This window comes from Parambassis ranga, chromosome 21 (genome assembly GCF_900634625.1).
Source record: "Parambassis ranga chromosome 21, fParRan2.1, whole genome shotgun sequence".
Taxonomy (NCBI): Eukaryota; Metazoa; Chordata; class Actinopteri; family Ambassidae; genus Parambassis; species Parambassis ranga.
The window spans coordinates 9,946,141-9,973,113 of NC_041041.1; the positions used below are offsets into that span (position 1 = coordinate 9,946,141).

Genomic DNA, 26,973 nt, shown 5'->3' on the forward strand with positions numbered 1-26,973 from the left:
CTGTCTGCACCGCGAGTAAAGTTGCTGAAGGTATTAAGGGAAACTTCCACAGAAATATCGATCTCATCACGCTAGTATCGAGTAATTACTGATCCTAACGTTGGTATCGATACTATCGATATTTAGATCGATTCGCCCACCCCTAGTGTCCTGCACTGAAAAGTTCTAAATGTATCTCTCACAAAGACCCTCTGGCAATAATCAGTCCAGAGCGCCATTGTGACTATTAGTTTCTTCCAGTAACAAACTCTCTTCTGGTCCATACAAACTGTTGACTGCTTTGGACATACTGAAGAGCCATATATGACCACAGACTACGTACATACAGGAAAAGCATGCTGAGCAGCCAGCCCCCACAATGTGGTAGAATGTCTTCAGCACTAGAGGTGGTTTTTCTGCGAAAGGCTTGTTTTATATGTTTTTATGATTTATGAGAGCCTTTCACCTCTTAACCTTAAAGGATCAAAGACTAAATTCACTTTCTAATTTGATTCTCAACACTATGTGGCACAAAATGTGAGACAAACATCAGCTTTGCTATCAACACTTTGTAACCACTTCCGTTCTCAGAACTTCATCTCCTCTCTGTCTTTACATATATTACCTGATGGAGTGTCTGTCTGTCTGGAATGGTCATCATGTTCAGCAAAAACCAAGAGAGTCTGTTCTTTATTCAGCTATGAGTTTGGAGCCATGTCATGGATTCTTTTATATGAACGCATGACTGAGAAGGTGTTCAGAGGAGAGTCGGTCACACTCACCTGCAACGTATCAGTGGAAAATGTATTATTTATCAAATGGACCAGAGGCAGATCTTTTTACCTATTTTGGGTCCAATCGGGCTTTTTCAAATTTTTCATCTGACAGAGTGAAAATAGAAGTTGACTTCCCTTCAACACTGTGATGCACACTGAGTGAAAACAAACATCACTTCCTTCACACAGCCAAGAGGTGGTGCCACTGAAAAATCGGTTCTAAAAAAACTCTCTACCTTTACTCTCTAACCTTTACTCAACTTTTACATTAGCTTTATGATTAATGTTTAATGTTTAAGCATATATTGTGTTGCTGGTTGTTGCTGCTATAGAACTGCTGGAGAGGAAGAGAGAGAGACAGGGAGAGAGAGAGAGAGAGAGAGAGGGAATATTGGAAATTGAAGTGATTCTTTTAAAAGTAAGGAGTGTGTGACAGTTCTGGGCACATGCATTTATTTCAGTGGTGCAATTCTTAAAGGTCTTCTTAAAACACCCACATTCCCATAGCCACAGTAAAAAGTGCACAACGGCTAACAGAAAGGTCAGAAAGGTGTCAGGAAGCACTGCATTTTAAACCCACACAGCCCTGCATGTTTAATATCAGTGCGTAGCTACATAATCAATAATGATGTTAGCCTGTTGAGAGACCAGAGAAAGGGAAGCATTAGTAACAAAGTTGTTTTTTTACACCTGTCTGAATGTTGTCATCACCCACAGGGGCAGAGTCTGGTCAAACTTGTGAAGACTCACTGTTACGTTAAATATCATGCAGAAGCTGCAGCAGTGGTGAAGTCTTGCTCAACAGTTAACCATGTGCACACCATGAGTGTAAAATTGTGCAGATGTTTTTCCATGACTGGACATCTATGACTAAATAAAGTGTTAAAATGATTTACCACATACTCTTATTTCTTGTTTATCTTCACAGAGGCTTATCAGTGCTTCATATGACATGACAGGAGGAGACTTCATGTTCCAAAAGGTGTGACAGTGATCTTAGGTTAGCAAAACAGCAACTAACCACTTCCTTTTCTCTGCGCCTCCATGACTATCACACTGCGAGGCTGAAGAGGTGAAGTTCCAGTCTGTCTGTTGGATGATGAACATGTTCAGCGTTACCCGAGCAGCTCTGCTTCTCAGCCCACTGTTAGTGACATGGCACGTCTTTGCAGGTACAGAGCAGAATTCTGTGTGTGCACATTTCAGTTATTTTTATGTTGACTGTTCCTTTCTTTCAAACATTAGTGTCTACTTTAAATGAACAGAGGACTGAGGCGGTGTTCAGAGGAGAGTTGGTCACACTCATCTGCAACATACCCATGGAAAATGTAACATTTATCAAATGGACCAGAGGCAGATCTCTTTTTACCTATTTCATGTTGTCCAATCAGACTTTTTCAAATTTTTTATCTGACAGACTGAAAATAGATGTTGACTTCCCTTCAACACTAAGTATTAGTAATGTTCAACCTGAGGATGCAGGAATTTATTCATGTGAAGCAACGGACCGAATTGGCAAACACATTGTGACCTGGAATTTAACTGTGTCTGAAGGTAAGGTTTCTACACAAAGCATATTACAGTATTTCAAACTGAATGCTACTTAAATGTAATTCACATCTGATTTTATGCAGAAGAGAGCTTTCCATGGTATTTTGTTTACCTTCTTCCATCTGCAAGTGCACTTCTTCTGTGTGTCATCATGACAGCTGTCTGCCTCTGCAGGTGAGTGATACCTTTATCTTCAGGTTTGCACTTTGCTGTTTTCTGTTGAGGTGCAGTGTAGATAAGACCGCTTTGACTGTAAAGACTGATCAACTGCAAAACTGTGTGTGTCTGAATTTCAGTACAACCCTCTATAAAACCCGTTGTTTTATATTAGGCATTTATTCTTAATATAGTTTTAAACATATAAACATTGAAGCAAAAATGTCAACGATTTGAAGACCTATTAAGCTTGTTTGCTGTCTTTAGTACGACATCACAAAAATGTCCTCTGTTGCTGCAAAAAGCAAGATAACATCTAATGTTAAAAAAAAAGCAGAGATGCAAGTTAAAGTCAGAGTGATGCACAGTCAGAGTGATGCACAGTCATTCTACTCAAACATGTATTATCCCGATGTGACGGCTCTCTTGTGGTGTTTTTGTACACGTTACATGGTACAGTTAGGAGGAAATGGCGATGAAGCGCTGCGATAGGGTAATGGTGAAACAGACAGAGGACACAGGTTCATATATCATACGACTTTGACAAGATACAGGCTGATTTCAGCATTTGTACTTTAAAAATAAAAATATTAAAGTTAGAAAATAGAGCGTACTGCTCACCTACATTTACACATGGTCCTTCCTTTGTATAAGTTACTGTCATAGACAGGTTCATACATCATACGACTTTGACAAGATACAGGCTCATTTCAGCATGTATGCTATGCAGCATGCAAAAAGGTGAAGTCAGGGAAGTGATGCACACAGTCATTCAACTCAAACATTTATTAGCCCAATGTGATGGCTATCTTTGACAAGATATGGACTGATTTCAGCATATATTTGTACTTTAAAAATAAAAAAGTTCAATTTAAGAAATAGAGCGTACTGCTCTCCTACATTTACACATGGTCCCTGCTTTGTATAAGTCACTGTCATAGACCTCCTCCAGGGAGGTCACATCTGTTTTTGAGAAGAGGTCGTTGTCTGAAGGGTACATGCTACATGAAAAGGGAGGTGGAAGAAATCAACACTACAAACGTCTAGAAGAAAAATTTCAAAAATGAAATTTTTGACTAGTCAATACACAGAGATAACAACTTTAAAATGAAACTTTATGCCCTTGTAATACATCATATTAAATGTTACCTTATGGTACAAAGTAAGACATTTTTTAATATTTCATATTTGATTTGTATTATTACCAATACATAAGGTTATTGCATCATTCAAATAATCCAAAAGAATTGAATTTAGTTAGGCGATATATTCTTCAGGGTTTTTCTTCAAACCAACATGTCTCACCAAGTTTGTACTTTTCACTTCTTGGAATATTTGTCAGAATTTTGGGCCAAAAAACTAAATGATGAAATGAAAAAAATAATGACTTGTTCATGAAAAAATGATGACAGTAAGAATGTCATTAGTTTTATAATTTTTTTTGTTTTGTATAGTTTCTGTTTTTGTTACTTACATAAATGTGTTTTTAATTTAAAATTTTAATTTATTATACTTATTTTGTATTTTAAAAATATTACATATATATTTTTTTTTAATAAAAAATGTTTTTTATTGTAGTATTAGATAACCACAAATAACAACATGGTTTGAGTCTAAAGTCCCTAAAATGTTGTTTCACTCAATTTGTTAGATGTAATATTACTCTTTTCAATCTTTACCATTAGATCACAGTCCTCTGCAGAAGACTATCCATGTATTTATTTTTGATAGATTAAATATTGTTAGGAGAGAGATTTTACATGAAGCTCTAAGTTAAAAATGACAACATCTAATGCCAGTTAAACTGATTGTGTTTTCATTGTGATCGTTCAAACATTGTACCGGTAAATAAAACATCAGAATGTCAGACTGCTGTGTGGTGTTCTTGTCTTTGCAGAACATGCTGGATCAGGACGCCCACCATTACGGACTTATATAAGAGCAGGACAATGACATGTGTCCAGTATCAGGTCTGCTTGTTGGAAAAGGTTAGATCAGTTTTGTTATTGCTTAATTTATGTTGTCATTGTAAGTAAGTACTGATTGTGTTTTGCTCACGTTTGTTTGTTTACAATTCAATCCACAGGAGGGTCCTCCACAACCACACAGCAGCGCAGTTTACAGGACTAAATCTGACCTCAGCTGAGTGAACAAACAATCCACATAACCAGAGAATAACTGTTTGTGTAATGTTCAGTGTAGCTCTTGTATTTTTTTAATGAGAAGGTGCCGTTGTATTCATCAGATATACAGGCTTTATCCAGTAGAGGGCGAGTGGAGCCCATCACAGCCAGCTGACAAACCCAAGGACACAAAATGACATCACACTTACAGACAATTCCTACATTATTTTACATCTAAACCTTAACATTTCAAGATAGAGCATGAAAAGACATGTAAGCATGTCTTTGAAAAAATAAGGTGTAACGTATCATGTAGGTTGCCTGTCCTTCCAGCAGATGGAGTCATCGTCACATAGACATTTTTCTTTTCTTATTATCTTTTACATCTCTCTTTATCTTTTGGCTTTTTGTACACCTTGTGTTGGTGTTATCACGTAAATACTCAAACATGCAGCTTTATCTCAAAACTAATTTTGTCCTAATGTCTCAATAACAGATGTGTTCTGTGCATCATCACATTCTGTGTCCTGAGAGTGCGCCATTAAATTTGAATGACAACATAACCTTTTAAAGTCTATGTGTGTTGAGCACACATTGCCAGGTAATGTACGTGCACACTAGAAAAAAAAAGTTTAGCTAAATTTGGCCTGAAATCCTCACACCTTGTGCTGCACTGGAGCACACAAAAATGACCCATCTCATCAAGGGAAAAGGGACACAAAACCAGATGGAATAGGTTGGGTAAGTAATTTATTCGGTTATTTTGTAATTTAAATCAAAAGCCATTCTGGCCACACAGGCTCCAGAAAAAAAAGATCAAAAGTCACAAAACAAAACTACTGGGCTCAAAAGGAGCAGCTCCAGCATCAGCAGGGAATTAAACAGTGAAAAGTGAAGCAACAAACAAACAAACACAAGAAAGATCCGACCTCTGGTGCAGCTCCTACTCAAACAACTTCACAATGTTCCCAATACACCAAATAACTAATTAGTTGTGTTGCCGCAGTGGCATGTCACTTTTCCTGCACAAATCACAAGCAGTTCTTCTCCTTCGTCTATCGCTGTGAAATAACCCTAAACAGCGCTTCTTTTCCTCTCTGCCAGACTACTACATCAGAGCTCCAGCTCCCCCCTCCGGAGGAGAGTGGAGAAGTGCCTGAGCACCAAGAAGAGCTGAATAAAGTTCAAATAAAACATCCAAAAATAGAACCAAAGACCAACCAGAAATGAGGAACTAATTCATGGGTTAGCAGCAGGAACAAACACAGGGGTAGCATGACACGGTGAACACAGGATTAATGCAGCAGAGTATCACAGAAAGTAAAACAGGGCAGCATAACAGACAAAGGAGAGCACAAATCTCAAATACACAAGGGTAACAAGACACCGGTGAACACAATCAGGGAGGGGCAGGTAATCAAAAAGGAGGAAAAACCCTAGGAAGTAAAGGATACACAAGGAGAACAGGACTTTCAAAATAAAACAAGAACCAAAACCTAGGAAAACAGAAATACTAACTAGAAATAGAACTAAAAACCAAGGTTTAAAAATGAAAACAAACCCAGCCAATCAAGGGATCATGACAGGAACTACCCAACCACAAATGGCCGCCTCTAAGATGAGGCTTGGATGAGTGTGGAAGTGACAAATACCACAGTTCACAGAATGTCGAGGGACTCAATGGGATGATCACATGAATTTACTTGAAGAACAGTGGACAACATGCACTTAAAGGAAAAGTCAGTGGGTAACCTCCTATTAGCACTATCAGCTAGCAGATCACATCTCAGGGTTGTGGCAGCGTCCAGTCATCACTCTGTAACCCAGCCAGTTTACTGTTGGTGTTTTTAAGTGCATTCATCACGGACAGAGACAATCATAACTCCTGCGTCCTGCACTGAAAAGTTCTGAATGTATCTCTCACAAAGACCCTCTGGCAATAATCAGTCCAGAGCGCCATTGTGACTATTGGTTTCTTCCAATAACAAACTCTCTTCTGGTCCATACAAACTGTTGACTGCTTTGGACATACTGAAGAGCCATATATGACCACAGACTACATACAGGAAAAGCATGCTGAGCAGCCAGCCCCCACAATGTGGTAGAATGTCTTCAGCACTAGAGGTGGTTTTCCTGCGAAAGGCTTGTTTTATATGTTATTTATGTTATGTTATATGTTATGTTATGAGAGCCTTTCACCTCTTAACCTTAAAGGATCAAAGATTAAATTCACGTTCTAATTTGATTCTCAACACTATGTGGCACAAAATGTGAGACAAACATCAGCTTTGTTTTCAACAGCTTGTAACCACTTCCGTTCTCAGAACTTCCTCTCCTCTCTGTCTTTACATATATTACCTGATGAGGGTCTGTCTGTTTGTTTGTCTGGAATGGTCATCATGTTCAGCAAAAACCAAGCGAGTCTGTTCTTTATTCAGCTATCAGTTTGGTGCCATGTCTTTGCAGGTACAGAGCAGAAATGTATTTGTGATGTGTGTTTTCAGATTTTAAGCTTAATGTCTTTTATGTTGACTAATTGTTTTCTTCAAACATTAGGGATTCCTTTAAATGAACATATGACTAAGGTGGTGTTCAGAGGAGAGTCGGTCACACTCACCTGCAACAAATCCATGGAACATGTAACATTGATCAAATGGACCAGAGGCAGATCTCTTTTTGTACAGTTTAGGCCGCCTAGTGAGACTCCTTCAATTTTTTCATCTCACAGACTGAAAATAGAAGTCGACTTCCCTTCAACACTAAGTATTACCAATGTTCAACCTGAGGATGCAGGAATTTATTCATGTGAAGTATCTGACCAACATGGCTCACACAATACTACCTGGAATTTAACTCTGAGAACACTAAAGGTAAGACTAATCATTCCCACATATATCTTATATATCATAGTAGCTCAAAGTGCATGCTAATAAATATAATTCTTATCTGACTTTATGCAGAGAGCAGCTTACTGGTATGTTGTATACCTTCTCCCACCTGCGGGTGGATTGATTCTATGTGCGGTCATTTCAGCTGTCTGCTTCTGCAGGTGAGAAATAATGTAATTAATATTATCACCAAGAATATGCTTCTAGACATATTTTATTTTATTTTATACTGAATACTTTGAATACTACAAATTAGCAAATTATTCAGATTTCTCTGCCTGGAAAGAAAAAGATTAAATTCGTGGCAGAATTAGGGTGTGTCTGTGGATTACAGCGGTAAAGACGACTTCCTGCTTTGAGACTTTAACTAGTCAATACACAGAGAGAACAACTTTAAAATAAAACTGGATTATTTGACAGAATTTTGGGCCAAACAAATAAATGATGAAATGAAAAAAAAAACAAAACAGAATGACTAAATGAGAATCATGAACTGAACAAAAATCATGATCACAGTAAGACAGTCATTACTTTTGTAATTTTTGTTTTGTAGTTTCTGTTTTTGTTACTTACATGTGTTAAAATGTGTTTTTAATTTACATTTTTAATTTAATTTCAGCTTCCCAAAATGTTGTTTCATTGAAGTTGTTAGATGACTTTTTTAAATCTTTACCATTAGATCACTCTTCTGCAGAAAACTCTCTCTGTATTTATTTTTGATAGATTAAATATTGTTAGGAGAGGGTTAAAATTAAGTAATTTAACAAGAAGAACTAAGTTTAAATTTACAATATCTAATGCCAATCATACAGGTTTCTCATTGTGCTCATTAAACATTGTAAATAAAATAAAAAAGTATGTTTTGACCTCTAAAAATGTCAGAATGCTGTGTGGTGTTCTTGTCTTTGCAGAACATGCTGGATCAGGACGCCCACCATTAAGGACTTCTATAGGAGCAGGACAACGACATGTGTCCAGTATCAAGTCTGCTTGTTGGAAGATCCACAGGCGGGTCCTCCACAACCACACAGCAGCACAGTTTACAGGACTAAATCTGACCTCAGCTGAGTGAACAAACAATCCACATAACTGTCTGTGTAATGTTCAGTGTAGCTCAATAGATTGATCATCATCAGAGCATCACTTGACTAACACAGGAATACAAAATGACCTCACAATTACAATTTCTACAGTATTCTAAACCATAACATTTAAAGATAGAACAAGCATGAAAAAACATGTAACTGATGTATCATGTGGGTTGCCATTTCTTCCAGCAGGTGGAGTCATCATCACACAGACAGCTGACATTGTTGGGAATGGCGTTCTTGTTCTTTTCTCTCTCCTTTACATCTCTTCATATTTTTTGTACAGCTTGTGTTGTATGTTATCATGTAAATCAGGGGTCTCAAACTCAACTTACCGGGGGGCCGCTGGGGGTATGGTCTGGGTGAGGCTGGGCTGCATTAAGTATTCCACAAACAAAGGGTTTCAAATATTCCAAAACCATACAACTGGTCCAATCTTCTCAATCTTTATTAATAACAGGTCAGATTAGGGATGCAAATAATCGAGTAATTAATTAATCGTTAGTTGAATGACCTTATCGATCAATTAACAACTAATTGATAAGCAGTGATTTTCCCTCAGTTTCACTAAGATTAAAAGCTAAATATCGTTTACTAAATCAAAAACTCCTTATGAGTGATTTGCTGTACCATTGGGGATACAGTACAGACAATGACATTTATGTAAGCTAGAATAACAAAATCAATTGTGAATAGAAATTGAATAAAATATGTCAAGCTGCTTTAACATGAAAATAAGTTGTTCACTGGCTCTTTTAATCTCGATGCTAGTTGAATAGAACCCGTGTTCTCAAGCCTCCTCATAAAGACATGTCTTTATGAGGAGGCGTGTGCGCAGCTTGTTTACAGTGAGGGCAGAGAACACGGGTTCTATTCAACTAGCATCGAGATTAAAAAGAAAGAAATTCCAAGTACTGTATGTGAGCTGCGTATTCACAACGAGCACAAATGAAAATGCAGATTATCACGCGACATTCTCCTACTTTGATCTATTCTGGGACTATATTCTGACGGAGCACTGCTACGTGCGCACAGAGATCACGCAGCACCTGTCACAACAAACACCGTTAACATACCAGCATGCCTAGGCTGCTGAAAACTCCAACAGACAGAGCTCTCTGTCCGTTCGTGGGAGTGTGTGTTTGTGTGTGTGTTGGGGCGGAACTCCTCTGTGCACAGTACAGAGAGCAGCGGAGAAATGCACGAGCATGTAGAGACAGAAGCGACACGCCGAGCAGAACTGAGGCTGCTACTCCTCAAAAAATCCCAAACTAAATATCAGAGAAATACGGGCCGCAAATGGCCCGCGGGCCGCTAGTTTCGGACCCCTGATGTAAATACTCAAAATGCAGCTTTATCTCATTAGCAGATGTTGCACTGGGTTCTGTGCATCATTACATTCTGTGTCCTGAGAGTGCACCATTAGATTTTAATGACAACATGACCTTTTAAAGTCTATGTGTGTTGGGCACACATTGCCAGGTGCAAAGGCTGTAATGTACATGCACATCAGAAAAAACTAAATCTTTATGCAAACAACTGCACAGACGAAAGGCATGCAAACACAGGACTGTAACCAGGCAACCTGAGTGGGAGAGGGACAGCACACATAAAGAAGGAAGAGAGACACACAGAGAAAAGGAAATGACTTACAAAACCAAATTAAACAGAAAAAAATTTAAACACTGAATATGTACACTGCTTTGTTTCTTGTGTGTTATTAAAATATTCTAGTTGTGATGTATTTTGTGATTTTAAATAGGTTTAGCTAAATTTAGCCTGAAATCCTCACACCTTGTGCTGCACTGGACCACACACACACACACACACACACACGTTTGTCCCATGACTCCCATTAAGGGGAAAGGAAACCAACCTTATACCAGATGGAATAGGTTGGAATTTGCTCGGTTTTATAATTGAAATCAAAAGACTTTCTGGTCACACGGGCTCCAGAAAAAAAATGATCAAAAGTCACAACACAAAACTACTGAGTTTAAAAGGAGCAGCTCCAGCGTCAGCAGGAGATTAAACAGTGAAAAGTAAAGCAACAAACAAACAAAGGACTGGTCCGACCGCTGGTGCAGCTCCTACTCAAACAACATCACAATGTTCCTAATAACTTCTTAACAAATTAGCTGTGTTGCCACAGTGGCATGACGCTTTTCCTGCACACATCACGAGCAGTTTCTTCTTCGTCTATTGCAGTGAAGCCCAAACAGAGCTCCCTTTCCTCTCAGAGCAGGGCAGTGCCTGAGCACCGAGCAGAGCTCTGCTCGCATCAAGCTAGTCCACCGCTACTGTGTGTACGATACGCGCTTTGTGATTTGGATGAACGAGCAGTAAAAATAGTACCGAATGGATGGAGCTACGATCTTTGTCTGCGTCCTCATTCCCACCTTGTTACTGCGTCAAACGCAGGTTGGTGTTGCTGACGTTGGTTTACCTGCTGAGCTGCGACGTAAAAGGTTTGGACAGTTCTTCACAATATGTTCACGTGTATACATCCGTTTTCGTATTTGAGCAGGACGCAAACACGTCATCCGTGTTTTTGTACGGGTTTTTAGAATGCATCCGGCCACGGCTGCTGTTTGATTTACACCAGTCTGTTATTCTGGAACACTACAAACTACAAATGTTCTTTTTTTTCCTTTCGTGGTACTTTTCCCACATTTGAGCCTCAAAGTGTCTGAACTATTGTTTAGATGTATATTAAATTTTAATGTGAAAAGGGTTGGCTAATAAAAGGTTAATCTTTAACTGTACCACATCACAACTACACTCATAGAAGATAAAGAAGAATCGTCATTGCCCCCCCTCAAACAAACACAATTTTAATCACGATTAATCTCAGAATATCATAATAATTAATTGCAATTTTTAATCTGTATAAATGTTACTAAAATGAATTTTACCTCCTGTTGCTCACATTTCTGCAGTGGCAGTTCTACATTAAATTACTCCCTGGGCGAGACCCAAACTGGGAGATAGAAGGAAACGGCTCACACCCAAAGCAATAATTATACTCCAACACAGGGGTGTCCAAACTGCGGCCTGCGGTCGCGGCTTCTATCTTAAAATGTGTTATTTTTGGCCCGCCAGCCAAACAGAGTAAATCATACAAAATCAACAGGCAATTCTTATTTTTGTTTTTAACTCATTGTGTAACGTTTGCATCATGATTCTCTGAGCAGAACATTATCCCTCTGTTGCTGTCTGCATCGTGGTGCGTCACGCGGTGCTGCAGGGCTGTTGTTGGTTCCAGCTACGCAGAGGGCTCCGAAGGTGCAAAACACCGGTTCAGCACTTCGGCACAATTCACTACGAGACTAAACATGCTTCTGCATACAGCCTGCTATTAGAGAGCGTCTGTACAAGTGAACTTCTCCAAAACTACGGAGCCCCTTGTGCACGAAATATTGTTATTATTAGTTGTAGTATAGTAGCCCTATTGGAATTCTTGGACGGGGCGCATGGGAGCGGGTAAACCATGAATTAGTTTGTGCCGTGTGAGCAGACTGTCTGTGATAAACTGTGATGTTTTACTGGAGCAGCAGAGCAGTCCGTCTTTGCTTGTTAACGTTCTCTGTTATTAGACTGTCAGCTGTACAGAGACCCGGCACTTCTCTCAAACTGACTCCGTCATTCAGTACACATCTGTCGTAAGGCACGTCATTACGTTTTTACGTCTCGTTGGCATGCACTGCAAACCTGTGTAAACATTAAATTACCAGACCCTTTGAGATCAGCACTAAATGACTCCCACCTGGTCTACCTGACATTTTACTGATGTCTGCTGCTCCTAAACCAGACCTGCCACACATGATCAGATCTCACCTTCACAGTAGAGTCAATAACTTGCCTGTTGCTCTGTTATCACAACCACACAGTTTCTGAATGTTTTCAATTTATGCTGTAAATTCAGAACATTTTCTCATCTGTCATCTGAATGCTACGATGTTATTTTGTTTCCTGTTTAAGATGTAATATATTACAAAACAGCATACACATTTTTTTATTGTTTGAATTAATGACATCGGGAACTGTTGGCCCTCGGAGACTTTCACATTATCGAATCTGGCCCTCCCCGAAAAAAGTTTGGCCACCCCTGCTCCAACACAACAAGCCACAGTCATCCTGCACCGCAGATGTGTTTACATTTTTTATCAAATTAATCATTATGCTGGATTAATCCGCGTTAACTTTCACAGCCCTAATAATCAGAATCAGAAATACTTTATTGATCCCAGGGGGAAATTGCTTTCATTCCAGGTGCTTCATGTATACTAAAAAAACAGGTTAGAAATATAAAATAAGGTAAAGTAGTAAGAGTAAAATAAAAATAAAACCTAATAAATTCTAATCATTAATAAACATACAAGTAAAATCCAGGCAAGTGAAGACTGTTCTCCAGGATCCCCTGCAGCTTAGACAGCATCCTTCTGTCTGACACTGCTGTCAGGGAGTCCAGCTCCACCCCCAACAACATCACCGGCCCTTCTGATCAGTTTATTGAGTCTGTTTGTGTCCACTGCTTTCAGTCTGCTGCCCCAGCACACAACAGCAAACAAAATGGCACTGGCAACCACAGACTCATAAAAAATCCTCAGCATAGTCCGACAGATGTTAAAGGACCGGAGCCTCCTCAGAAAATAGAGGCAGCTCTGGCCCCTCTTGTAGAGGGCTTCAGTGTTTTTAGTCCAGTCCAGTTTATTGTCCAACACCACTCCCAGGTATTTGTAATCCTCAACAATGTCCACACTCTGCCTCTGCCTCTGCCCATCTGCTCTGATCAAAGTCAAAGTCAGCTTTATTGTCAAATCTGCTATATGTGCTGGACATACAGAGAATCGAAATTGCGTTACTCTTCACTCCGCAACATATAACATGTAACTAAAACCTAAAGATAAATATAAAGTGTAAAAAAATGTACCTACAATGAGGCACACACAAAATACAAGGCACATAATGAAGGCACAATGCAGTAGGAGTGCAAAAGATGTATAGTGCAAGACAGTGCAGTTGGCATAATATAAACAGGTATGGTTTAACTTATAACAGCTTATTGAGACTGGTATGAGAGTGCAAAAGATGTAATGGTGCAAGACAGTGCAGTTGGCATAATGTAAACAGTCCAGGAATAGTTTAAGTTATAGCAGCTTATATGAGACTGGTATGACATGACTAAGGTGCAAGAGAATGCACAGGGTAAAGTGGCTGGTGCACAGAGTTCCTTTGGTAAAGTGGCTGGTACAAAGAGTTCCTATCTTGGGTGGTGGGGTGGTGGTAGGGGTGGGGGGATGGTGGTAGGGGTAGGGGGTGGGGTGGGGTGGGGGGTGGTGTCAGGGAAGGGGGAGAAAGTGGGGCGCAGCAGGGAGAGAGTTCAGCTTCCTGACAGCCTGGTGGATGAAGCTGTCCCTCAGTCTGCTGGTCCTGGCGGAGGCTGCGCAGTCTCTTTCCTGATGGCAGCAGACTAAAGAAGCGGTGTGAAGGGTGGGTGGGGTCTCCTGTGATGCGGAGAGCCTTTCGGGTGAGACGGCTGTCGTAGAGGTCTTGGAGGGAGGGGAGAGGGATGCCGGTGATCCTCTCAGCTGCTCTCACTATGCGATGAAGCATCTTCCTGCAGGTGGCGGTGCAGGCTCCGTACCACACAGTGATGCAGCTGGACAGGATGCTCTCAACAGCCCCTCTGTAGAAGGTGCACAAGATGGAGGGAGGGGCTCTGGCTCTTTTGAGCTTGCGGAGGAAGTAGAGGCGCTGCTGTGCCTTCTTGGTCAGTGATGCAGTGTTGTTGGTCCAGGAGAGGTCCTCAGTGATGTGCACACCCAGGAACTTGGTGCTGCTCACCTGCTCCACAGCAGCACCGTCGATGGTCAGAGGGGTGTGCTGACTGTGTGCTCACCTGTAGTCCACAACCATCTCCTTTGTCTTCTCCACATTCAGGGAGAGGTTGTGGTCTCTGCACCACTCGGCCAGAAGGTGCACCTCATTCCTGTATTGTGTTTCATCTCCACCGGAGATGAGACCCACCACAGTTGTGGCGTCTGCAAACTCAGCACACATCCTTGGGGAGCCCCGGTGTTCATTATGATGGTGCTGGATGTGTTTCTGCCGACCCGCACTGTCTGAGGTCTCCCGCTGAGGAAGTCCAGCAGCCAGTTGCACAGCAAGGAGTTCAGCCCCAGCTGGTCCAGTTTGTTGATGAGCTGCTGTGGGATGATGGTGTTGAATGCTGAGCTGAAGTCTATGAACAGCATTCAAACGTATGAGTCTTTATTTTCCAGGTGGGTGAGCGCTGTGTGGAGTGCTGTGGAAACAGCATCACTGGTTGACCGGTTGGGCCGATATGCAAACTGGAAGGGGTCCAGAGAGGGAGGGAGGGCCGTCTTGATGTGTTTCATAACTAACCGTTCAAAGCACTTCGTGATGATGGGTGTGAGTGCTACTGGACGGTAGTCATTGAAGCAGGCGGGGGTGGACTTCTTCGGCACAGGGATGATTGTGGTGGCTTTGAAGCAGGTGGGGACAACAGCCTGGCTCAGTGAGATGTTGAAGATGTCTGTAAACACCTTAGCGAGCTCCTCAGCACAGTCTCTGAGCACACGGCCAGGTATGTTGTCAGGACCAGGAGCTTTGCGTGCGTTGATCTGGCTGAGAGATGTCTTCACGCTGGCTCGGGACAGGGAAAATACCTGGTCAGTGGGAGAGGATGTGATCTTTTGTGCAGGAGTGCTATTGAGTGCTTCAAAGCGTCCGAAGAAGTCATTCAGCTGGTTCAGCAGAGAGCTGTTGCTGTCACAGGTCTGTGGTGGGGGCTTGTAGTCTGTGATGGTCTGTATCCCCCGCCACAGGCTCCGGGTGTCCCTGCTGTTGCTGAAGTGGCCACGGGACAGGTCGGCTCTGGCTAACTTTAGGCTGGTGTGGTCGCCTCTTCTGAAGGCAGCGTTCCTGGCCCTCAGCAGCCTGTAGACCTCCCCTGTCAGCCATGGTTTCTGACTGGCTCAAATGCTGACAGTCCTGGTTTCAGTTACATCATCAATGCATTTGGTGATGTAAGCAGTGACAGTCTCTGAGTACTCCTGGAGGTCAGTGCAGTTGTTGTGGGTTGCAGCCTGCTTAAACACATCCCAGTCTGTTGTGCTGAAACAGTCCTGTAAAGCTCCTGTGGCTCCCTCCGGCCACACTCTCACTTCTTTTCGGACCGGTTTGGCAACTTTTACCAGTGGTCTGTATGCTGGCATTAGCATAACAGTGATGTGATCAGAAGCTCCGAGGTGGGGGAGGGGGAGGGCTTTGTAAGCGCCTCTCTGGGTGGTGTAAACATTGTCCAGTGTGTTGTTGCCACGAGTTGGAAAGTCTATGTGTTTGTGAAGTTTTGGAAACACAGTCTTGGGGTCTGCATGGTTGAAATCACCCGCCAGGATGAGAAAAGCATCCGGGTGGGCTGTCTGCTGCTCACTGACCTGCAGGTAGAGCTCACTGACCTGCAGTTAGAGCTCATTTGATGGAAACTGGAGCCGCGTGTGTCTTGGTCCTCCTCAGGTCGACAACCAGCTCCCTTGTCTTTGCCACATTGAGCAGCAGATGGACAAAGCTGTCCACCACAGTCCTGTACTTAGACTCTCCACCTTTGCTGATACATCCCACTATGGCAGAGTCATCAGAAAACTTCTGAAGTTGACTTGATTCTGTCTGGTAGCTGAAGTCAGAGGTGTAGAGCGTGAAGACGAAGGGAGAGAGGACCGTCCCTTGTGGGGCCCTGGTGCTGCTGACCACTGTATCAGACAAACACCGCTGCATCCGCACATACTGTGGTCTACCAGTTAGATAATCCACAATCCATGACACAAGGGGGGGCTCTAACAACTTCTACACCCAGGAGAGCCGGCTTGATAGTGTTGAAGGCACTGGAGAAGTCAAAAAACATGACTCTCACAGTGCTCGCTGGCTTGTCCAGGTGGGTGTAGACACGGTTCAGCAGGTAGATGACGGCATCCTCAACTCCCAGCTGGGGCCTAACAGTAGGCTGGAGCTGCTGGTGTCTTCGGCACCGGCACTATGCAGGACATCTTCCACAGCACAGGGACCCTCTGGAGACTCAGGCTCATGATGAAGACCCGGTGAAGCACTCCACAGAGCTGGTCAGCACAGTCTTTGAGGACCTGAGGGCTAACACCATCAGGTCCAGCAGCCTTGCTGGTGGGGAGTTTGCTCAGCTGTCTTCTAACCTGGAGAGGTGTGAAGAGTGGAGACTGAGAGTGCGGAGGAGGGGAGTGCACAGACAGAAGAGGGCCGTTAGAGGAGGTGATTGGAGGTGGGCTGGGGGGGCCATTGGGGGAGGGAGCAGTGCAGGTTCCACAACTGGAGAGTCAGTGGGGACCGAGACCGCAGTGTCAAATCTGTTAAAGATTTGACACTTGCCACGCTAAAAATATATATCCGAGTCCTCCGGATATATATTTTTAGCATTTAGTAATGTCCGATTCCGACCACATGATCAGATCTGGACATCCCTAGATTGTGTATTTATTGTGTTTCTGCTGTTTGCGCTGTCTAGCTAACCTGATAAAATGTCACCCCCCCCCCCCCCCACACACACACAGCTCTACAGGTGATTGGTGGAAGCGTGAGGGTGGTGCTGGGAGGAACCGCTGTCCTACCCTGCAAGCTCATTGATACAGCGGAGCCCCTGCACCAGATATCATGGCAGCGGAAGACAAGAGAGAAAGTCCAGACTGACAACTTCTACACCATCCAAACAAGTGGGCCAGTGTTTGTCAATGGAAATGACAGACGATTTCAATTCATTGGGAGTTTTAAGGACAACAATGGAACACTCCAGTTAACCAATGTGTTACTGAAGGATGAAGGGGTCTACACCTGCATTTTCACTGTGTTCCCCAGTGGAAATCACAAGACAGAAATACCTCTAACTATTTTTGGTATTACACTTTATATTCACCATATTCTGAATGTGGTGTTTTTGTATGTAGGAGAGACAGATCTTGTTAGCTGTTTCTTGTGTGTTCTCTCCTAGTGCTTCCATCAGTAAGTGTGAAGGATGAATACCCACTTGAGGGAAAGGAAGAGCGTCTCCTTGCTACTTGTACAGCTGCAGGTTCCAGGCCTCCTGCAGAGGTGTCCTGGATAACAGGTTCACTGGGAGACAAAGTGAGAGCCACGAGGAGCTCCACCCAAAATGGCAACGATACAACTACAACAATCAGCTCACTGTTGGGAGTTCCCACCAAAGAAATTAACAGACAAAAGGTCCGGTGTGTTGTCAAAAGTGAAGCACCAGAAATATCCCAAGACTTCACCATACAAATCTACTGTAAGTCTGTCATCATTTGCTAATGACGTTGATTATTTGTGTTGATTCGTATCAGTTTTAGGCATTTTTAAATATTAAGAGCTGTTACACCCTGGGAGTAACAAACAGATGAGTCAGATGTGGTTCAAATACTGATCATTGTTTACTCTGTTCTCCTGGTGTACTTGTTCAGTCAACAGCCTCTTTTTTAGCTACTAGCTGCTAGGTCTGTCTTTGCTCTCCAGACTGTGAGGTGGTCCCTTGCAGTGCTAAAGCCTGTTACTAGTTTTTGGTTTCACTTTGAATATGTTAGGTCAAAGAGTATAACCTGTCTTAGAGAGGAAAAAACAGTCACCAGTCTATTGAGGCCAAGGCAGAGGTTGTGTGCTGTGTCCGTGAAGAAAATGGTTTTAGATTCTTCCTGTGAGTGATGAGTGATTTAATTTAGAAATATAGCATTACAGGAATGCCATTGTTTGGTGTGTTTTTCAGATGATGTTGAAATAGATGGAAGTTAAGGTAATATGACATGAAGACAGGTTGGAGTTCAGCTATTTTCTTTTGACAGCAGACACAGAAAGGTTTATGAACTCAGACAGCTGTTGGTTGTATTAAAATAAAGTATATGTGATTACAGTGAGTAGGAGAGCAAACAGATGTCATCACACCAGCCACCACACAGATGATCCACACCCATTGTCTATGGTATCATTACTCGGTCTCCTGATTGGGTTACTCTACATTGTGTTTCCACATAAAGGTTGCAAAAGGACTTGCATATCTAATGAAGACAAAATGGCAAGAGTCATAACAAAATAATACCTGGAGAACAAAGTTAGATGGTTTTCTTGAGAACATGGGAGCAGACACATCTACGGTGAAAGAAAGAGGTAGCCACACTTTCTGACATATGTCTTCTATTTAAGCTTTAGTTTTCCCAGTCATATAAGTTGACCTGTCCAGGGTTTACCCCACCCTCTCACCAACTGATAGCTTTGATGCATTCCAGCCCTGTCTGACCCTGTGCTACAGGACAAAGCGGATCCATGTTAATGTTATCACTTGTTAACTATGGATGAGACACTTTTTGTTTGCTTGTAGGACAGCGGTTGCACTGAAGGGCTTGGTAGTGCATATTACTCAATCCCCAGGACATCTACTGTTTTGTTTCTAATGGAATTCCCCTTCAAGTGGTGCAGAGGGTTTCAGTTGCTTCCTGCCTACAGGCCAGCTCTGGGCGGATAGATATTGTTTCAGTCCTTTATAATGTGGAATGGAAAACTGCAGCATGATGTCTTTGACTATTGTATTTAAGTGTAGGAGAAACAGTACCGGTACTTTATTTTGCATTTGTTTCTGCCAAAACCACATTTTCTGAATAACACCACTCTGTCTCCTGTTTTTTTTCTGCAGTTCCTCCTGTGGAAGCGAAGATTGTTGAACGAGACCAAGACACATTTGAATGCCTGACTGAAGCTAACCCAGATGCAAATGTTACATGGAGCAGGTAGTGCTATTTGAATAACTCCTTTTAGTTTACATATTCTTAACTAAACAAGATTATTTTTTATCACTTATCTGAAAACACTGTTCCGAAGCACTGTTTGCCATTCCCAGGGGTACTGTGATGAAAGAGCCATGCTATTAATCAAATTAATTATTATTAAATATTATTATTATATATAAATATTATTATTATTAATTAATGATGTTGACATACTGTATCTTGCGCTTCCAAGTTGATCTCACTGTACACTACTGCAGTTGGTTTCCACATTCACTGTCATGGTTTATTTATTTAGTGGAACATCTGTTAAACTTATAATTTAGGTAGGTAACACATTTATATAATATATATTAATAATATATATATATATATATATATATATACATAAATATATGTGTGTGTGTGTGTGTGTGTGTACTGGTATTTGTATAAAAACAAACTTTGTGAATCAGCATCATCAAAAGTACTCCTTACATGTTTACTATGAATAAGTAAACTATACTTATCCTATAAGAACTGCTCTGGGTTAATGTTTAAATACAGTATATTATTTCCAATTCATTGGACTGTACTTCACAGGCTTTATGAGGTGCGCTTCTCATGTCTAGTGTTACTGTGGCCAAACAACTTCATTAATTACTTTTGCTTAATGAACAGTTTGACAGGTTTCCTCCGGCATGCAGCTTTCTCTTTCTGAATATAGACGCAGCACTTTGAGACCAACGGTTCCAGAGTTCACTGCAGATCATGCAAAATATTTTGGAGACATGTTTTTGTATTGAGAACTTAACTCTTCACTTAAATTTATTTGGATGACCATGGCAAATTAACAGTTTGAAATCTATGCTTTTTCATACAGTAGGAATGTTGTAGTTTAATTCAATTATTTTAACTTTTTAGCTTTCCAGGACACCACAGCAGCAAAGAGAACAGACTGTCACACAGGTGGTTCTAATGCTCTGAAAGCGTGTACGGTATGTGTTGCTCCTGGTCAGGGGGCCGCCATAGTTGGACATAAAAGGTTCAGCAAAGGAGGAGGACTCACCAGGAATAACGATTGTAACTAGGTAACAGGCTTAACACTTAATAGCTGATGATAGATCATTAGGAAGCACTATTTAGGATTTCCTAACCCGAGACATGGTTAGATTTCTAAGGTTGAGGATTTGCTTCTGCAATACAGCTGTGGGAGAGTATTTATAGAATGCTTGTATAATAATATTATACAAGCATTGTATATTATAACAGGGCCCTAATAGAAACTGCATGACTGAATGACTGTTTTCTCCTCCAGCTCCTCTGAGACCTCTCAGTTCAACGCAGGAGACATCTTTTATTTTTTTTTCCTCATGAAAATAGAAAATAAAATATATAAAATAGTAAAAAGAGGAGATTTTGGATGCATGACAACCATGCATCCATGGCAACCTGAACCTGTGAGCCGCCATTTGAAGACGGAGCTGAAAGTAGCATCAGTCTGTCACCATGGTAACAGAAGAGGAGACCTCAAAAGTCCTCGGTCATTTGAATATTTGCAATTATTATTGACGGTTTGTCCTGAATGAGCTGAATCTTTTGATGTTTGACTGGTTTGAATCGGCCCATGCATTCTGAAGTTATGCTGAGCCAACCGAAGACATGGAAAATGTTTAATTTAATATTATAATGTTTGCAGTTATTATTGACGGTTTCCACACATGTCCTGAATGAGCTGAATCTTTTGACGTTTGAATGGTTTGAATCGGCCCATGCATTCTGAAGATATGCTGAGCCAAAGAACGTACAGAAAAATAATGTGTCAACCACAATTCAGTAAAAACAAATGTTGAAAAACAAACAAGATAGTAAAGAACTCGCTAGTGAGGCCAGGTCTGCAGGAAAAGAAGTCCGAAGCAGTTAAATTGCATGTTTTGCTATCAATGATTTTATTATTTTATTTTACTGTTTCTAAAACTATAACTTAACATTAAACTGTCAGGGTTTGTGTAAGGAGGTGAGGACACAGTTGCAGGACGCAGAGCGGTTAAAATCCAAAAGAGTCTTTTATTTAAAGGCCAGGAGGGCAAAACAATACAAAACTAAAAATCACACTAGCGTGGTCAAAAAGGAGAGTCCAAAGTAACTAACGAAAAATCACACTTAGCGTGGCAAAAACCAGATCCAGAAAAACAGGCAATAGCATGAACGGCAAAAGCAAAAATACAAGGCATGAACAAGGCAACTACCTGAAGCACCCCGAGGTCAGGCAGAAATACATGGCATGGTAGGCGAGGATCTAGGCATGGCATGGCATGGCATGGACGAGACATGAAACAAACAAACCCTACACCAGACGAGACGAACTAGCAAGGACAAAGGGGAAGACACAGACTATATACAAAGGGACCAGGGAAGACAACGAGGCACAGGTGACACACATGAGGGCAGGGCTGGTAATCAACAAGGAGGGAAAACCCAGGAGCAAAACTCAAGACAATACACAGGGAGGACAGGACTACCAAAGTAAAACAGGAAACACAAAACAAGACGAGACAACTAGAAACACAAAACAAGACTAGACAACTAGAAACACAAAACAAGACTAGACAACTAGAAACACAAAACAAGACTAGACAACTAGACACACAAAACAAGACTAGACAACTAGACACAAACACAAACCCAAGGAAACAAAACACCAGAACTACAGGAAAACAACAATAACTAAACACAGATTAAACTAAAAACCCAAAACAAGGAAAACAAAACCATAAATAAACACCAGGTCATGACAGAACCCCCCTTCAAGGAACGGCTCCCAGACGTTCCTAAAAACACAAAACAAGGGTCCAAATAAAAACACAGGGAGCTAGAGTTCAAGGTCTCAGAAATGAATCAAAATAACTCAAAGTCCCAGAGTTCATGAAGGCCCCGGCCATGGGCCAACAGGGGCAACGGAGACAAAGGTCCCGTAAAACGAGAGTCTGGGGTGCTTGGGGGGCAGAGTCAGAAATGGAGGGGACAGGGACCCTCCGGGGTCCGGGCGGAAGCACAGCATGGACATGGCTGAGGACCCTCCAGGGTCCGGGCGGAAGCACAGCATGGACATGGCTGAGGACCCTCCGGGGTCCGGGCGGAAGACCACCAGCGATGGAGACGCGGGCCCTCCGGGGTCCGGGCGGAAGACCACCAGCGATGGAGACGCGGACCCTCCGGGGTCCGGGCGGGAGACCACCAGCGATGGAGACGCGGACCCTCCGGGGTCCGGGCGGAAGACCACCAGCGATGACGAGGCCGCGGACCCTCCGGGGTCCGGGCAGAACACCAGCGAGGACGAGGCCGCGGACCCTCCGGGGTCCGGGCAGAACACCAGCGCCGAAGACGAAGCAGAAGACCCTCCACTGTCCAGACAGGAAGCCAGAGCCGAAGACGAAGCAGAAGACCCTCCAGGGTCCAGACAGGAAGCCAGAGCCGAAGCAGGGGACCCTCCAGGGTCCCGACAGGAAGCCAGAGACGAAGACGAAGCAGGGGACCCTCCAGGGTCCAGACAGGAAGCCAGAGACGAAGCAGGGGACCCTCCAGGGTCCCGACAGGAAGCCAGAGACGAAGACGAAACAGGGGACCCTCCAGGGTCCCGACAGGAAGCCAGAGCCGAAGACGAAGCAGAAGACCCTCCAGGGTCCAGACAGGAAGCCAGAGACGAAGCAGGGGACCCTCCAGGGTCCCGACAGGAAGCCAGAGACGAAGACGAAGCAGGGGACCCTCCAGGGTCCCGACAGGAAGCCAGAGACGAAGACGAAGCAGGGGACCCTCCAGGGTCCCGACAGGAAGCCAGAGACGAAGACGAAGCAGGGGACCCTCCAGGGTCCCGACAGGAAACCAGAGCAGGGGACCCTCCAGGGTCCCGACAGGAAACCAGAGCAGGGGACCCTCCAGGGTCCCGACAGGAAACCAGAGCAGGGGACCCTCCAGGGTCCCGACAAGAACCAAAGGCTGGGGACCCCTCAGGATCAGGGCTGGAAGCCAGAGTTGGGGGTTCCCCAGAGGCTGGACCAGTCGCTGGGGCTGAGAGTCCCTCTGGGTCAGGGCGTGGACCCAGATCTGATGACCCTCCAGGGTCAAGGCTGGATGCACCCCCAGCATCCAGACAGGTGACCTCCAGTGTCTCTGCCACCCCTGTCTTGGCAGGTAGTCCTCTGCGGGGGGCACTGGAGGTCTCTGGGGCAGGTGGCATCGTCTGGAGCCCGCCCTCTGGCCGAGGCGGGGGGAGCGATGACGTCGTCTGGAGCCCGCCCTCTGGCCGAGGCGGGGGGAGCGACGCCGCCGTCTGGAGCCCGCCCTCTGGCCGAGGCGGGGGGAGCGACGCCGCCGTCTGGAGCCCGCCCCCTGGCGGCCCCGGAAGGGATGGCGTCATCTGGAGCCCGCCCTCTGGCGGCACCGGAAGGGATGACGACATCTGGAGCCCGCCCTCTGGCGGCACCGGAAGGGATGACGACATCTGGAGCCCGCCCCTGGGCGGCCCCGGAAGGGATGGCGTCATCTGGAGCCCGCCCTCTGGCGGCACCGGAAGGGATGACGTCATCTGGAGCCCGCCCTCTGGCGGCACCGGAAGGGATGACGACATCTTGTGCCCGCCCCTGGGCGGCACCGGAAGGGATGGCGTCATCTGGAGCCCGCCCTCTGGCGGCACCGGAAGGGATGACGACATCTGGAGCCCGCCCCTGGGCGGCCCCGGAAGGGATGGCGTCATCTGGAGCCCGCCCTCTGGCGGCACCGGAAGGGATGACGTCATCTGGAGCCCGCCCTCAGGAGTTGGGGCTGGGTCGAGGACTGGGCGGGGAAACCAGGGGGGCAGCATGGGGGCCACAGGCGCCGGGAACTCCTCCATGTCCGTGAACGCCCTGGCATAATGGAGGTGGAGCCAAGGGTTAGCGCTCAACGCTAGATCCATCTGGGCTCTGAGCTGTTGCTTAAGGTTCCACAGCTCCCCCAGCTGCTGCAGAAGTGAAATCCTCTGGTCCACCAACTGCCTCACCTCCCTCCTGTCCGCGGGAGGTGAGGGCAGGTGATCCACCCGGTCGAGCTCAGCTTGGAGCTTCCTCCTAAGCTGGTTGGCCTGGCTCCAGAGGATCACCAGTTCGTATGGCGCAAACTCTGGGCCGCGGCTAAAGGCAGCCGATGTAACCACTTCTGTGCCTGCTGTGTCCATAGTGGCTAGTTCGTACTGTCAGGGTTTGTGTAAGGAGGTGAGGACACAGTTGCAGGACGCAGAGCGGTTAAAATCCAAAAGAGTCTTTTATTTAAAGGCCAGGAGGGCAAAACAATACAAAACTAAAAATCACACTAGCGTGGTCAAAAAGGAGAGTCCAAAGTAACTAACGAAAAATCACACTTAGCGTGGCAAAAACCAGATCCAGAAAAACAGGCAATAGCATGAACGGCAAAAGCAAAAATACAAGGCATGAACAAGGCAACTACCTGAAGCACCCCGAGGTCAGGCAGAAATACATGGCATGGTAGGCGAGGATCTAGGCATGTCATGGCATGGCATGGACGAGACATGAAACAAACAAACCCTACACCAGACGAGACGAACTAGCAAGGACAAAGGGGAAGACACAGACTATATACAAAGGGACCAGGGAAGACAACGAGGCACAGGTGACACACATGAGGGCAGGGCTGGTAATCAACAAGGAGGGAAAACCCAGGAGCAAAACTCAAGACAATACACAGGGAGGACAGGACTACCAAAGTAAAACAGGAAACACAAAACAAGACGAGACAACTAGAAACACAAAACAAGACTAGACAACTAGAAACACAAAACAAGACTAGACAACTAGACACACAAAACAAGACTAGACAACTAGACACAAACACAAACCCAAGGAAACAAAACACCAGAACTACAGGAAAATAACAATAACTAAACACAGATTAAACTAAAAACCCAAAACAAGGAAAACAAAACCATAAATAAACACCAGGTCATGACATAAACATGACAGCAACACACATTTAATTAAATGTGAATAAAAGGAAACCAGAAAAACAGATATTTGAGAGTGGACTGACTCAGACTTGTCTGGACACTCAAGAAAGGTATGTTGAATGCTGGCCATTTTATGCATCACTTCACCTCTCTAAAAGGGTAACACATTCACACAGATTTGTAGGAGTGGTTACTGCGAAGCTTTAACTGCAGTAATTCCTAGTCTTTAAGAGAAGCAGTATCCAAGCATTCTGCATGGAAGTGGATCAAAATGTTTTTTTTGTTATTGATACTGCATTCTTGCTTGCAGCAAGCATCTAAAAACTCTGCAAATTTCATCCCAGGTTTTTTGAAGGAGGCTGCAATGTCACAACAGGCCTGCAAAATCCTGGGGGGACTGTTCAAACCTTGTTCACCAAGATATTTTTGTTTGAGGGGGAAAACATGTGTCAAGAAAGATATTATGACATAAAGAACAGTTGTTATAAATGGCCTGTGTTTTGGAAAACTGAACAACTGCATGACAAGTGGAGAAACTAGTCACATACCCTGTAGGCGGTTGTTTACCTCAGAATACACGATGCAACACTGCACATTAGGCAGATTACTAACATGCTGATAAGTATCTGCTTTGCCTTTTATGTCCATTTGTCCAGATCTGACGGGCCTTTGCCTCAGTCAGCAGAAGCAGATGGTGGAAAGCTGAAGTTGCAGAGTATTTCCTCTGATCTGAATGGCCTCTATCAGTGTGAAGCATCTAATCAATATGGAAAAAAACACAGCCAACTCTATGTGCACGTGCCTTCAGGTGAGCTTTGTTTTTATTTTTAGCAGTACATAGAAATAATACCATGAACCACTCCCTCTGAAAGAATGTGGGCGGGCACACATTCTTTCAGAGGGAGTGGTTCACACCACTAAACTCAAGTTACCCCTTCAGTCTAGAGACTAGACTAAAATAGACAAAAGTTTTAAGAGTTCAGAAGAAGCTGTGAGATTGTTTTTCTTATATGCTTCAAGGACACTGCAGACACAGTGGTGTCTGATGAAAGAACCTTTATCTCCTGGAGGGTGATAGGTTTATTATGCTGACTTTACATCTAATGGTGTACTGCTCACAGAAAATGTGGGAAACATTTAGGAATAGAGAGGTTTGGTTTTATTCTTGAATGTATTTGTGACTTAAAAGCTTTGGGAAAGCCTTATGTCTTTTGTCTGTCTGCAAAGAGTACCATAGTACCACATTGTGATAACACCACCAAAAATAACTTCATCCAAAATACAACAAGAACAGAAATAGTATAGCATACCATACATCTATCTGTATCTCACATACTTGTTTTACTACCTTTCAGGTTCCTGCACTGTTTGTTGGGTCATTTTTGGTCTTGCTCTGATTGCCAGTTGTGTTGTTGCCGCTGTCGTCTACTACTTTAAATTTTTAAGGTAATCAAAACTATACATGCAATGTGTTGAGTTAAACAGGTGGTATTTCAAATATGGTAACAAATAATAACAGATTATCCCATAAGGAAAATGTTTTTGGAACTCTCTTTATTCATTATTCATTCATTAAAATCTTCACTTTAAGGTAAGTTCTATTTATACCTAAATATTA

General features: G+C 43.5%; 2 protein-coding genes and 1 long non-coding RNA gene across 9 annotated transcripts in view; all 3 read left to right on the forward strand.

The window, feature by feature from the left end:
- Window positions 1-1,133: 1,133 nt before the first annotated feature.
- Window positions 1,134-6,735, forward strand: LOC114426195 (uncharacterized). Its single transcript, XR_003669332.1, has 5 exons — window positions 1,134-1,927; window positions 2,001-2,309; window positions 2,390-2,480; window positions 4,360-4,450; window positions 4,549-6,735. It is a non-coding gene; the product is annotated as an uncharacterized LOC114426195 (long non-coding RNA).
- Window positions 6,736-6,827: 92 nt separating this feature from the next.
- LOC114426193 (uncharacterized) lies at window positions 6,828-9,107 on the forward strand. Its single transcript, XM_028393437.1, has 4 exons — window positions 6,828-7,051; window positions 7,142-7,455; window positions 7,546-7,634; window positions 8,385-9,107. The coding sequence occupies exons 1-4, from the start codon at window positions 6,976-6,978 to the stop codon at window positions 8,539-8,541; spliced, it is 636 nt and encodes a 211-aa protein (XP_028249238.1). The 5' UTR covers window positions 6,828-6,975; the 3' UTR covers window positions 8,542-9,107.
- A 1,697-nt stretch (window positions 9,108-10,804) lies between these two features.
- The window catches only part of LOC114426189 (nectin-4), a 35,045-nt gene continuing 18,876 nt past the window's right edge, over window positions 10,805-26,973 (forward strand). For 3 of the 7 annotated variants that reach the window (XM_028393426.1, XM_028393427.1, XM_028393428.1), the window contains exons 1-6: window positions 10,805-11,029; window positions 17,165-17,503; window positions 17,599-17,895; window positions 19,288-19,381; window positions 26,012-26,163; window positions 26,711-26,801. In XM_028393426.1, coding sequence (XP_028249227.1) covers window positions 10,924-11,029; window positions 17,165-17,503; window positions 17,599-17,895; window positions 19,288-19,381; window positions 26,012-26,163; window positions 26,711-26,801 — 1,079 coding nt within the window. In that variant the 5' untranslated portion in view covers window positions 10,805-10,923. Of the gene's footprint in view, window positions 11,030-17,164; window positions 17,504-17,598; window positions 17,896-18,653; window positions 18,765-19,287; window positions 19,382-26,011; window positions 26,164-26,710; window positions 26,802-26,973 lie in introns of those variants that run through there. The other 4 variants (XM_028393429.1, XM_028393430.1, XM_028393431.1 and 1 more) reach the window with 4 other exon arrangements.

Coding starts and splice junctions, on each gene's coding strand:
- LOC114426193 (XM_028393437.1), top strand. CDS start 6,976: ATGGTCATCATGTTCAGCAAAAACCAAGCGAGTCTGTTCTTTATTCAG. Junction 7,052..7,141: donor TTGGTGCCATGTCTTTGCAG/GTACAGAGCAGA, acceptor TTCAAACATTAG/GGATTCCTTTAAATGAACAT. Junction 7,456..7,545: donor TAACTCTGAGAACACTAAAG/GTAAGACTAATC, acceptor GACTTTATGCAG/AGAGCAGCTTACTGGTATGT.